The sequence below is a fragment of the Gadus morhua genome, chromosome 18 (assembly GCF_902167405.1).
Source record: "Gadus morhua chromosome 18, gadMor3.0, whole genome shotgun sequence".
NCBI classification, from domain to species: domain Eukaryota; kingdom Metazoa; phylum Chordata; class Actinopteri; order Gadiformes; family Gadidae; genus Gadus; species Gadus morhua.
The window spans coordinates 644,937-658,653 of NC_044065.1; the positions used below are offsets into that span (position 1 = coordinate 644,937).

The following is a 13,717-nucleotide window of genomic DNA, read 5'->3' on the forward strand; positions in this document are numbered from 1 at the left end:
GAACAGGTCACAGGTTACGTGCTGTACCGTTTTAGGAGGCGACGTCGTATGGGATTATCATAACACACATTTCTAAGAATCGGCCACCTGGAGAGAATGGATAAAGGTTCCCGAGAGAGGGCAGCGTTAAGGTATGTTCTAATATGGTTAATGCAGAGGTACAACTATTCACTTATCCCATAATATATGCATACTTCAGCTCTCTGTAGGGCTATTTGGCAGCTCGCAATTAGATTTCGGAGTAGCTTGTTCTATGTGCGCGTTCTTTCCAAGGTTGCGTTCACAATGCAGAACAACTCCAGTCAAACGTTACCTGAGTGAAGCTGGGACAGCGTTCGAAACATGCAGATTTCATGAATCTAAACATGCGGACGTCATGTGTGCCTTGAATCTAAACATGCAGCTGAGCTGTCATGAATCTAAACCTGCGGACGACATGAATCTAAACATTCAGCTGTCATTTGGGCCGTGAATCTACGTCCTCATTGTATGCGATGCGAATGCGAAAGGCTGCAGCTCTGAGTTAATCATTAGTTTTCGTCCACAGTATATGCTTATCTTGAAAAACATCAGTTCTCTTCATGTTAATGTCTGTTGTTGTGTGGGTTCATCTCTATGATCGGAGATGAGGATGCTGATGACAATACAGTGAGTGGCTAGCATGACCACGACATTTTAAAGATGTTTATTTAAAAAAAAATCAAAGTTAAAAAGTTACTTCGGATGAAACAAACAATACTTAAAAACACGACAATGAATCGGAGATAAATCATAAAAGTCAAACGGATTTCCCTGACGGCTCTTAGTACAACGTGCTCCAAGAATAGTGCCACGTTATTCACATCCTCTTGCAGAGCTCCTGAACCCTCCATCCCGACGTCGTTTCCCCAGTGTGTGTGCTCACAGCTGCCCCTGGGTTCTGAGTATCTGAGCTTTCACTTGCCACCGCGTTTGAGCTTTAAAAGAAACCCCATTTCTGCAAGCCCTCTGTCCACGGCTGGCATTCCCAGACCGGGCAGACGGCAGCGGCGCCCTGAGTCATGAATCACCGGGCAGCGAGTGTGTGGTGCTGCGTCCTGGGGCAGCTGTCCCCCCCCCCGCCCCTTAGTCTCCTGTGGGAGCCGGCTCACAAGCCCTTCTTGCCCTGCAGGCTGAGAGCGCTGTTGACGCAGTACGGGACGATGCTGCCGGCCACCAGCGGCACGGTGGCGCTCTTACAGAAGGAGAGCAGGTAGTAGAGCGCGGCGGTGTGCGTGGGTGGCTTGAAGGAGTCGAAGAGGTGCAGCAGCAGCAGCGAGCTGACGATGCAGCCCGCCTTGGCCACGGCGCCGGAGCTCCGCTTGCTCTCGGTGTAGAGGGGCGAGTGCAGCGCCAGGCCCAGCCCGAACAGGGTGCCCATGTTCCTCAGCAGGCTGGCGAAGGGCGTGGAGTCCATGTGGACCCACTCGGCCTTCACGCACCACCGCTGGGCCTTCTCCAGGGTCCACAGCAGGTCCACGCCCAGGGCCCGGAGCAGCAGGTAGAAGCCCACGGCGAAGGAGGTGAGGAACAGCGTGGTGAGCAGGTAGCTCCTCATGCTCGCGCTGTAGATCCACTGGACCCGGTCGAAGATCTCCGCCACGATCATGCCTGAAGGACGGAGGGTACACGTTACGGTTCTGGATGAGGCGATTCACACAATAAGGCAAACGAGATGTTCAGTTGTGTGGTCCAACCTGAGATGACTCCAGCGATGACCTGGTGGGGGAAGTGTGCAGCGATGAAGACCCTGGAGAGACAGACGCACACCTGGACGGCCCAGAAGCCCGTCCACAGCAGGGCCCTCACATACCTGTCAGGAGGAAGGGGTTCAGGTCCCGCACGTCGTTGAACCTGTTCAATATGTTTCTTCTAAAGTTATACGTAATAATGTTAAAGCTCAAAGGTGGACACAGGACGGAGCTCATGGAGGATCCCAATCCGTCTGACCTTTGCATTCAGTAACCAGAAGGACCAAGAAAAACAAAAAACAAAATAACGGTATGCCGACTTGTTTTTCTCGTCGTATCAATTGACGTCAACACAAGTCGTACCTCAACCCCTCGCACCGACCCCCTCAAAGGGCAGCGCTTCAGTCGTCAATCATCAACCAGACAGAGATACGCTCACGCTGATAAGCAATGGAGAGTGAAATGGAAAATCAACAGAATACGGAGAACTGGGAGTAGGAGAACTGGGAGTAGGAGAACTGGGATTAGGAGAACTGGGATTAGGAGAACTGGGAGTAGGAGAACTGGGAGTAGGAGAACTGGGAGTAGGAGAACTGGGAGAGGGAGAACTGGGAGTAGGAGAACTGGGAGTAGGAGAACTGGGAGTGGGAGAACTGGGAGTAGGAGAACTGGGAGTAGGAGAACTGGGAGAGGGAGAACTAGGAGTGGGAGAACTGGGAGAGGGAGAACTGGGAGAGGGAGAACTGGGAGCATGAACTGGGAGAAGGAGAACTGGGAGTATGAACTGGGAGTATGAACTGGGAGTCCTCACCAGCCGGGTTGGGGGGGCTTCCTGCCGCCCCTCCTCCTGCGGGCCAGGACGCTGAGGATGGAGGTGACCAGGGTGTAGTAGATCCCGGCGGCCCCCATAGCGTGGCCGGAGGGGCTCCCTGGGGGTCAGAACACATGGTCAGCGGCGTACCAGCACGGCACCGGCCCCCCAGGACCAGCACGGCCCCCCAGGACCAGCACGGGCCCCCAGGACCAGCACCGGCCCCCCAGGACCAGCACGGGCCCCCAGGACCAGCACGGTCTGCCACCGGGCACGTGTCCACCACGTACGACTCCAGTAGGATAGAGTTAAGGAAATGCTTTTCTCGGTGCACCCTTCCTACCCACGTGGGAGTGTGGACTAGGGCTGGGCGATATGGACAAAATCTTATATCACGATATGAGTGATTTTATATCACGATATGGATATATATCACGATAGGGTATTTTTGAAGTAAATTAAAATAATAAATGGCTTAAAATAACCATACTTCACATTTGATCAGTTTTGTCTTTTATTTTGAACTTGAATTTCCATGCTTACAAAGGAGTAAGTAGCGAACAATCTGTCATGAACTGCAGTGTCATATAGTGCAAACATCTTGTAAACATTGAACTGTTTTTTCAATACAAATAACTTTTTTTTAAAGGTGTGCTTCACACCTGCCTGGCTGTCAGTCAGTGCAGTGTAATATAAAATAAAAATCACAGCATCACACAAATATTTTAAATACTAATTATACACTTATAAAATAAACTTACGTGCTGTGCAAATAGCTGGTGGTAAAAATAGAACTGTTTCTTCAATACAAATGAGATTTTTTTTCAAGTTAACAGGTGAGTCTCACACCTGCCTTGCTTCAGTCAGTGCAGTGCAATATCATTTATTTATTTTTTTCTCTCTCGGTATAAACGATATGGCCAAATCTCTCCAGGTAGACACTTTCATATCGTCCACGGTATGATATCGTCATATCGCCCAGCCCTAGTGTGGACCCGAGGTGCTGCTGCACCAGTCCAGCCTCGGTAGAACATTAATCTGGTTCCAAAACTGGAGAACAATTCTTGACTCCTCTATTTTAAAGGTACAATTTGTAGGGTTTAGTGGCCTCAGGTGTGGAGGTTCCAGATTGCACCTAACTGAATAGCGCTCAGCTCTATACACTTTTACGTTTACAAAACTCCTATAACTTCGGTCATCAAGATGAATGGTACAATGACCTCATGTAATTGATTGTTACTCAAGTATTGCCAGGGTTTGGGGACAGACTGGTATAGGGTATAGAATATAGATTCTAGAATCAAAGAAGGAGAGGCAGATTTTACCTGGTCCGGTCTCGCAGGTCATGGGGTACTGCTGGATGTGGGGGGCCACCTTGTCGTGGTAGTACGCTGCCTCATGGACCCACCAGTACGGTCGCTCCCCAAACAGAATCCTTATGATGACAACAGAGACGTGTTTAGAGGCCAAGCAGCTCTCCCCTCGCTCCTGGTGCAACAGGACAGCTGTCCAAGTTTCTTAGGAATCGATCAAACAGTTTGAAACCAATGTTCCACAATTCCATATTATTTCATCACTGCATTCAAATTCTCACAAGACAATCCGGGTTCTCCCTCCGGGTTCAGCGTGAAGCGCTGAAGGCCCGGTGCGGACGGGTCCACTCACCACTTGAACACCAGGTTCAGCCAGTCTCCGATCACCGCCACCCAGATGAGCTTGATGCCCACGTTGGGCCGCAGGTGGAACCAGAGGGGGAAGAAGATGAAGAAGGTGTTGCGGAGGTCCGCAGCCCAGGACACCCAGAGGAACCAGCCCTGGGCCTCAGCGTAGTGCGTCTGCAGGTAGTGGGTGCTGCTCACCCCCCAGCCCTGCAGGGCGTCCATGGCGGCGAGAGAGAGGAGGGGGAGACGAGAGAGAGGAGGGGGAGACGAGAGAGAGGAGGGGGAGGAGGTCTGTCGTGTGTCGTCGGCGGGAGATAGCTTCAGGAATGCCGTGTGTCGGGGGCCGGCTGTTTATATACGGCCGGCGGCAGCTCTCGGACGCGTGCCGGTCGCTGATCTTCGGACCTTGCTCAGGTGTTCTGAAAGCCTGCAGGTTAGCGCTGGGGGGCGGGGGGGGGGGAGGTGTTCAGTCTGACCTGTGTCAGAGCACCAGGAGGGGGAGGGGGGAGGAGGAGGAATACACAATGTGAACTAATTGATCTCATTGATCAACTTGATGAGTCAACGCCCCACGTTGACTCATCAAGGGGGGTTTCACTGTAGGTGATATCGCAAAGAAGCTTTTTAGAACACGTTTAAGATGCCGTTTGAAAAGACTTTATCGGTGACTTTGATCTAACAAACTCTTACATAACTCATTTGAATGATAAAAACTGAGAATGCAACAGGAAGTTAAACCCCATGTGTTTGGGGATCAGTCTGTCTAGGTGGTGTTGCATAAGGGGTGAATGATTGGCTATTGGCTGAGCAGAGGGCCGGCCCGGTTATAAAACAGGCTCTGACGACGACGGGGGGGGGGAGAGGTGGAGGAAGCTGCTCGTTACTCGATAAGACGCTGTGGTCTCTCCGGGCCCGCTGGGTCAGAGAGGAACAACAAGCAGTCCCTTCTGGAGCAGGCCTTTGGAGGATTGTTGTCGTCGAAATAAATTCGGACAAAGAAATGTTCCAGCCTTGAGTAAAGTCCACTGGGCGTTACAGACCCACCGGCAAATACGCACGCATAGACAAACAATAACATGAACACACACACAGACACACACCAAACCGACTCACACAAACTGGGGCTTATCTGAGAGCCTGTTTGTTGTTGGTCCTTTAATCAGGAATAAACCACGACCCCCCCCGGCAGCCGACCCCCCCGGCAGCCGACCCCCCCCCCAGCAACCGACCCTCCAGCTCTGCAAAGGACCCCCACAGGGGGTCCTTTGAGGGGGGCGTGTTATTAAGACATGTTAGTGTAAAGGGGGCCTTACATTGAAGGGGGGGGCGTGTTATTAAGACATGTTAGTGTAAAGGGGGCCTTACATTGAAGGGGGGGGCGTGTTATTAAGACATGTTAGTGTAAAGGGGGCCTTACATTGAAGGGGGGGGCGTGTTATTAAGACATGTTAGTGTAAGGTGAACCTCACATTGAAGGGTCGTGTTATTAAGACATGTTAGTGTAAGGTGAACCTCACATTGAAGGGTCGTGTTATTAAGACATGTTAGTGTAAGGTGAACCTCACATTGAAGGGTCGTGTTATTAAGACATGTTAGTGTAAGGTGAACCTCACATTGAAGGGTCGTGTTATTAAGACATGTTAGTGTAAGGTGAACCTCACATTGAAGGGGCGTGTTATTAAGACATGTTAGTGTAAGGTGAACCTCACATTGAAGGGGCGTGTTATTAAGACATGTTAGTGTAAGGTGAACCTCACATTGAAGGGGCGTGTTATTAAGACATGTTAGTGTAAGGTGAACCTCACATTGAAGGGTCGTGTTATTAAGACATGTTAGTGTAAGGTGAACCTCACATTGAAGGGGCGTGTTATTAAGACATGTTAGTGTAAGGTGAACCTCACATTGAAGGGGGGGGCGTGTTATTATTAACTGAGATGTTTGGTTTATTATTCCCATGATGCATTAGAAATCAGAGGGATTTCTGATTTCTTGTGGTTTTAGGATTACGGTTTCATTATGATTTTACGAATGGGTTATCAAGCTCTGGGACCTTGGACCTTCTATGGAGAAGTCAATGAGCACATCTTCGGTTTTCTTATCTTTACCCAGGAATTTATTGTTGATGATAGTCTTTTATCTGTTTTACGAGGATTGGGACCACGACTAAAGTGTGTGCTCACTGCCCCACAGACAGAGCAGGGGGCCGGTGGGCCACGCCCCTTGTTGTTGTGTAGGCTGTTCAATAAAGTTTGACTGTTTATTTGGTGAATCCCGATCCGTGTGATCAGGGATCAGGAGGCGTTCAGGCTGCAGACATCAGCTCTCAGCCTGCTGCCTCCAGTAGGGGGCGCTGACCGCCAGGTGAGTCAAAGACACGGGGTCCACAATCACTATCGTATACTATTATACACTAATACATTCACTATCATTATCATATACTATTATACACTCTAATACATTCACTATCCCTATCTATACTATTATACCCTCTAATACATTCACTACCCCTATCATATACTATTATACACTCAAATACTCAGAGAAATAGTCCGCCCAAGACGTTGACGTCGTCGCTTAGCAACCGACAGCGCTTGGGTTGATACATATCCCGCTTATTACATTGACAAGTTACCAGACTACGTGCGGAGTGATACCAAAGGCAAAAAGTCATTTTGTTTACCTTGACAGTGGTCATTATTCATCCGTTGCCAATGAATTATCCAAAAATAATTGACCGCCGGAAGTTGTGAAGCGCCCATGCAAGTGAACGGAACGTTGAAAAGACCCGTGTAATACCACTATCTATACTATTATACCCTCTCATACATTCACTATCCCTATAGATACTATTATACACTCTAGGCCTAATACATTCACTATCCCTATAGATACTAATCATACACTAATACATGCACTATCATATACCATTATACCCCCTAATACATTCACTATCACTATCTATACTATGATACACTCTAATACATTCACTATCCCTATCATATACTATTATACACTCTACTACATTCACTATCCCTATCATATACTATCATACCCTCTAATACATTCACTATCACTATCATATACTATTATACACTCTAATACATTCACTATCACCATCATATACTATCATACACTAATACATTCACTATCCCTATACTATTATACACTCTAATACATTCCCTATCCCTATCTATACTATCATACCCTCTAATACATTCACTATCACCATCATATACTATCATACACTAATACATTCACTATCATATACTATTATACACTCTAATACATTCCCTATCCCTATCTATACTATCATACCCTCTAATACATTCACTGCTTCTCTCCTTTTGGAATCCACTCAAGTGTTCCTCCTGGGGAATACAGACATGGAGGTTCCAACCTAGTACCTTCCAGCTGTTCTTCAAACATCTGCAGCAGTACATGTGTAGTCGATGAGAAGTTGGATAGTGTATCAGTTGTTAATTGAATAGAACGGGCTGTGTGTTTCACTGTTACTGCCTCAGGAGAGGAGATCTTTGTATTCTTAAACGCTGATCGATTCATTAGATTTGATCTCTTTTGTTTCTTTGTCTCTTCCATTTGTTTTGTCTGTTGGAGGTAGTTATGGTTGCGTTTCAATGTCTCTAGATATCACTGTGGAACTTGGAGGTAGTTATGGTTGCGTTTCAATGTCTCTAGATATCACTGTGGAACTTGGAGGTAGTTATGGTTGCGTTTCAATGTCTCTAGATATCACTGTGGAACTTGGAGGTAGTTATGGTTGCGTTTCAATGTCTCTAGATATCACTGTGGAACTTGTTTTTCAGAACACTTCATAGCCACAGTGATGGATTGCTTGGCAGGGACATCTGTCAATGATTGACGGGCCGTTCCCTGCTCCACGCCGCTGACTGACATAACCACTCGCCTCCCATGTGGGCTGCGGGCGGGTCGGGGTCAAGGGTCAGGCCGTGGTGTCGGCGCCACGTGCGTCAGAGCGCTCACAGAGTACAGTACGACAGTCCGGTCTCAACACTCAGGCTGAGGTTCAATGCTGTGCAATTAAATATCCAAAATTAGAGCAAGCTTAAAGTTTAACTTAAAGTTAAAGGTAAACAGAACAATAGAAATGTAGAGATTGATTCATGTCGATTGGATATAGGGACAGACAGACAGACCCCTAAACCGGTCATGTGACCATCAGAGACTAGACCAGTGGGGCAGATCACCATGTGTCGCTCATCACACTGATTATGTGTCAGCGGCTGCAATGCACCATGGGTAGTTGACTGAAGTGGTGAAGTGAGCACACAGTCACACACTGAACTCTCCGTGAGCTCTGACACACATGAACCACCTGCCGACCTGTTGGGGCCGCACCTGTCTGCAGTGGAGGGTCCAGGCTGCTGAGCTACCGGCTCTGCTTCAGTCTACCGCACGCCTCGGACGTGAAGGAGCAAACCCTTAACCAGTGGTACTATCGCTCATAGTCGTCTTACAAAGAGGGTTGGTGCGCACATCCAAAGGTAATCCACAGGTGCTAGACAATAGTGTTGGATTTAAGAGAAACTGTTTTAATGCCCCAGAAGTAGATTTATATACAAGCAGGCAACGTTTTGATGGGTAGGGATCTCCCTCAGGCACCATCACTCATCGCTCCACTGAGATATCATCTCTCTGCTTCTGCCAAATCACCTTCCTCTCTTTGAACCGGTCTGTGTTGGAAGTGGGCGTGGTAAATAGTAACAAGGAGAGAATGTGATTGGAGGATGCCAGAGAGGGACTCTACTCCTCCACCAGTCAGAGCAGAGCTCTCCGCTCATGGATCATCGAACCCCCGTAAGTAACGTTTTTTATTTATCAATAGGGTCAATGTGTCCCGTTTATTAGATGCTTAAAGTACAACAAAAACAGCATGTAGGCCTCCTAAATGTGCTTTATTTATTATAGTGTAATGACAATTAACTATTATATTGGATAAATGAACTGGCTTACAAAGTGCCTGCCCATACATTTCTTGGATCATTCTCCAAATGTGTTAAAAATAATGCTTTGACAGGGGAGCGTTCCCTGCTTCCAATGCTTTGTGATTATTTCAAGACGGCTAGCTAGTGATTCGGACACTGATACGTATTGTGTGTGTTTGTATAGCAGCTAATAGGCTGCGTTCCATAAAACGCACTAAAGAATGGACGTCTAACATGTGAACCACAGCTTCATTAACCAGGTTACAGAACCACTGAGCTAGACCATGGTAATCAAATATACTTTAAAACTACGATGGCCGTATGCATTGCTCGTACAAGTAATGACGCCACAATCATAAAAATAAATCTTGGATCGGGTACCTTTTTTAAAAAGAAAATGAAATAGCTTTCTACGCCCAAAGGTGATTTATTGCTGCCGCCACACACGGCCCTGCGAGTGGACCCGATCGGCTACTGCAAGAATAGGCTGGTTCATTATGGGGAAAGAGTGACATCTACCGGTCAAAACGGAAAGTACGTCCCTACTTGGTATTGAACATCAAATATGTAAGAATGTATGTAATGTGTATAATGATGAATCCGTTTGGCCCTGAAAAACTGTCGGCCTGCCTTTTTAAAATACAGGATTCACTTTACAATACGACTCGCCACCATCAGAAGGTCCTGTTCAGGGCCCTCCCTACCTCTCCCCTACCAGGCCTCTCCAGCCGCCCCACCCAGGGGCGATTCTAGGGAGTGTGGGGGCCCTAGGCAGAGGATTGTTGACGGGGGGGGGGGGGTATGGAGCGATTGTTGACGGGCGGGGGGGGGGTATGGAGCGATTGTTGACGGGCGGGGGGGGGGTATGGAGCGATTTTTTTTTTTTTTTGGCTCTAGTAGTGGCCCGGGGCCCCAAGCAATTGCCTGGTATGCCTAATGGGATGCAGCGCCTCTGGCCCACGTGCAGCAGGAACCACCTGACTCCTCTCAGACCCACCCCTTCAAGTTCATCTGTTCACCTCCCTCCACCCCCCCCCCCCCCCCATGGTTCAAGAAAAACACCTTCTCTCCCCTCCCTCCCCCTCCTGGTTCTAGAGAACCTCGTTCTCTACCCTCCCTCGGTTCTAGAGAACCTCGTTCCCTACCCTCCGTCGGGTCTAGAGAACCTCGTTCTCTACCCTCCCTCGGGTCTAGATAACGTCCTCCCCCCGTGGTTCCAGATTGACCCACTAGTCTTATAGCTGTATCTGTTCAACTAGCTTACAAGTGTCTTCGTTTTTAGAAAAGAGCTTTACAAGTATTGTTTTAAGAAATAAATGTCATTGACATTTTTTTATCAGATACTAAACGACTCCTTCAAAAAGTTTTATTCATTAAATTCAACCACTTTAAAACATGAGATTGATGAATGCATGTTCGTCGACAACTTGAACGTCAATAATTTAATATTACTGTTAAGTAAGTCAAAGTCTTCCTCATCCTAGCACTACATGAAATGATATTCAGCGTGACACTGAATACCCAAACCCAATGCGTTCACGCCCAGGTGATCCAGATCAGTGTCTACGAAAACAGGACGCGCTCACTGAGGCGGAGCAAACCAAGTCCCAAACGATGGCGGGGGTCACGCCACAAACAAGGCGGAGCAAACCAAGTCTAACAACGTCGGGTCGCGCCATAAACGAGGCAGTTTGACAGGAACCTGGACAAACTTTTGATAATATAAAAAAAAACTATTTAACGGATGCATCATATTTAAAGGGATTAAAAAAGAACAATACTTACAATTTAAAAACAAACTAAACATACCAGAAAAAGAACAACACTGTACACTGATTCAACGACTGAAGCTAAGGTTTGGATTGGGCTGTATTGATTGTGAGTGGGTGAATGTCTAGCACTAATCCTTCTATCTAGCTAGCTACAACATGTAACGGTATGGGGTTGAATAGAGGTGGTTGATGGTTGAGCAGCATCAGTATAATGCGTCCGTGTTACTGCTTCGAGGCCTCTTGATCTTCTCAATGTTCTTCAGGATCATGTCGTGTAACGTCACCTGTGGACAATTAGAGATTACAATAAACTACCGTGCTCTGTACAGAGATTACAATAAACTACCGTGCTCTGTACAGAGATTACAATAAACTACTGTGCTCTGTACAGAGATTACAATAAACTACGATATTCTGTCAGGAGTTGCAGTATCTTTGGTCCAATACCAGATGTATTCAATTAAGCATTGATTACAGATTAAGTTTCACTTACATATTGATTTCTTAGTTCAGACACTATGATCTTCAAACTGATGTATTCCTTCTCATCGATCTCTGTAACGGTGCGCCGATAGTCCTCCTGAAATCAACAACAATATGAGGGCAGTCCTCAGAGGCAGCCGTCACTCAAACCACACACGCCAATCATTCAGTGAGGATTGAGGGGACACTTCTTACCACATGGGGGTACTTTGCTATTTTGGACACCAGCTTGGCTCTTGTGATGTAGTACCTGGAAGGAACCCCAAACAGTAGTCAGAGGAGGTACTCTGCCCTACAGCTCTCCTAACCTGAGGTGTAACACTGGGCAGGGAGCAGCGCCCCTCACCTGGAGATCTGGTCCAGGTACGACGCCGCCTCCCCCTCCACCGTCCGGAGCTCGGCCACCGTCTCCTCCTGGATGGAAACCCCAAAGTTGTTCCCGTCCTCGATCCTGGGGATGAGGAGCTGGACCCACATCTTCACCTGCAGAACCAGAGCGAGACCTTCAGAACGCCCCAGAGATCTGCGTCTCTGGTGAGGGGTCCCAGCAGCCTCCCCCCCCCTCCCACACACCTAGAGGGGCGGTCTCTGTGGTGAGGTGTCCCAGCAGCCTCCCCCCCCCTCCCACACGCCTAGAGGGGCGGTCTCTGTGGTGAGGTGTCCCAGCAGCCCCCCCCCCTCCCACACACCTAGAGGGGCGGTCTCTGTGGTGAGGTGTCCCAGCAGCCCCCCCCCCCTCCCACGTCTCACCGTGTTACACTTCTCAATGAGTGTCCGGATCTCTGGTTTGACCTTCTCAATGAGGTCGACCAGCTTTGCGTTGCTCTTCATCATCCCCCCCGGCATGACGAACACCTTGGTGCCAGGGACTGCGGGCACGCAAGACAAGGTCAGGGACAGATCAACCCACATGACAGATGTGGTTGGGTTATGTGTCAAGTTGCTAGAACTGTCAAGGTGTGTAAAGTACCATTCAGCTCCACATTGATTGTTAGGATATTCATTTATATGACGAAAGACCACAAAATATACGGTAATAGAATATCCTAACCTATTTTGTGGAGCTTAATCGCAGGGCAGCCAACACATGCAGTGCTGCTTAGTTAGGATGATTATCCTGAATATGAAATGAAATGCTGGATTTCACCATCTCGCCTGTCCTTCTACTCACTCTTATCCTCGCCAGCTCCATCCTCAAGTTTCCTCTTTTTCGCATTTTGCTATAAACCAAATAAGTATTAGGTATTTATTTATTTCCTATCCACACGTCATGATTAAGAAAACAATGTATTCCATCTTCATATGAAAGCTCACTGCTTCAAGTCCGTCGTGCAGATCCGATATGAGAATGGGATCAGGCACAGTGAGGTTGATCTCGGAGTGAATCTCCTTCAGGTCACAGATGTTTATAATGGGGTCCTGAAAGACAAACGGGTTGTTAACAAGACCAATGCACAACACTGTTATACATGAAGGTAAAATATGTATTGCATAACCTTATGCCCCGAGATGGAACAATGCGTACCTTAAGGAAGTGATCAAGTTCCAATAGCTTCTTTGGGAAGAAGTTTGCTACTAGGTCCTCTGCCTGAAAGCCAAGCAAGCGTTTAATGAACCGGTGCGAATGTGTACGTACGTCTTCATACAAAGTGTTATGACAGCTGCGAGGTGGTCATTGGTATACGTTTCTTATTCAGGCAACACTTACTTCTGATGTGATCCGTTCCCTAAAAGCATCAACCTGCAATAAACAAACCAATACGTGCAACAGTTAATATGGGCCCATGGCTCATTATGAATACATGTCCACAGGAAACCTAATTAGAAAGACAGCCAATTAACTTAGAGACAGACAATTAACGTGTGTCGACCTGAAGAGGCCCAGGTCTCTTCCATCCTCCCCGGCGACATTAGAGCATTAAGGGCGGTGCTCAATTATCCGCGTTTAACCCTTCCCGCTGGTATCTCAGTGGCCTGGAGACCAGACACTGACTAGAATGAGTGATACCGGCTTGAATGGACGGGAGCCCGTTTGGGAGCTACCGTTAGCATGTAGCTCGGCCCTGGACCTCACATCATGCTAGAATGTGGCTACAACATGTTGTACAACATGACATGCTCCAGATGGTTCTTCTTTACCTTGGTTTTGATTTCATTATCCACCTTAAGAAGAGAAGACATCTTATGCATACGAATAGGCAATTAAAGATATTCCCTAATATAATCAATATCACTTCTAAAAGTGTGGCTTTTGACTTCTGTCAGCCACACTTGTGAGCTTAAAAATGACGTCATCGGCGCGCGACCAAAAGAAAGA

At 47.6% G+C, this 13,717-nt stretch overlaps 2 protein-coding genes across 2 annotated transcripts; both read right to left on the reverse strand.

Moving 5' to 3' along the window:
- Positions 1 to 669: 669 nt before the first annotated feature.
- g6pc1a.2 (glucose-6-phosphatase catalytic subunit 1a, tandem duplicate 2) lies at positions 670 to 4,501 on the reverse strand. The gene is made up of 5 exons (XM_030339633.1): positions 4,186 to 4,501; positions 3,846 to 3,955; positions 2,521 to 2,638; positions 1,716 to 1,831; positions 670 to 1,629 (listed from the first exon to the last, which is right to left on the reverse strand). The coding sequence occupies exons 1-5, from the start codon at positions 4,401 to 4,403 to the stop codon at positions 1,127 to 1,129; spliced, it is 1,065 nt and encodes a 354-aa protein (XP_030195493.1). The 5' UTR covers positions 4,404 to 4,501; the 3' UTR covers positions 670 to 1,126.
- A 5,995-nt stretch (positions 4,502 to 10,496) lies between these two features.
- On the reverse strand, positions 10,497 to 13,713 carry psme3 (proteasome activator subunit 3). The gene is made up of 10 exons (XM_030339499.1): positions 13,540 to 13,713; positions 13,109 to 13,141; positions 12,926 to 12,988; positions 12,715 to 12,819; positions 12,572 to 12,620; positions 12,151 to 12,269; positions 11,747 to 11,883; positions 11,596 to 11,650; positions 11,411 to 11,497; positions 10,497 to 11,201 (listed from the first exon to the last, which is right to left on the reverse strand). The coding sequence occupies exons 1-10, from the start codon at positions 13,588 to 13,590 to the stop codon at positions 11,121 to 11,123; spliced, it is 780 nt and encodes a 259-aa protein (XP_030195359.1). The 5' UTR covers positions 13,591 to 13,713; the 3' UTR covers positions 10,497 to 11,120.
- Positions 13,714 to 13,717: the final 4 nt, after the last annotated feature.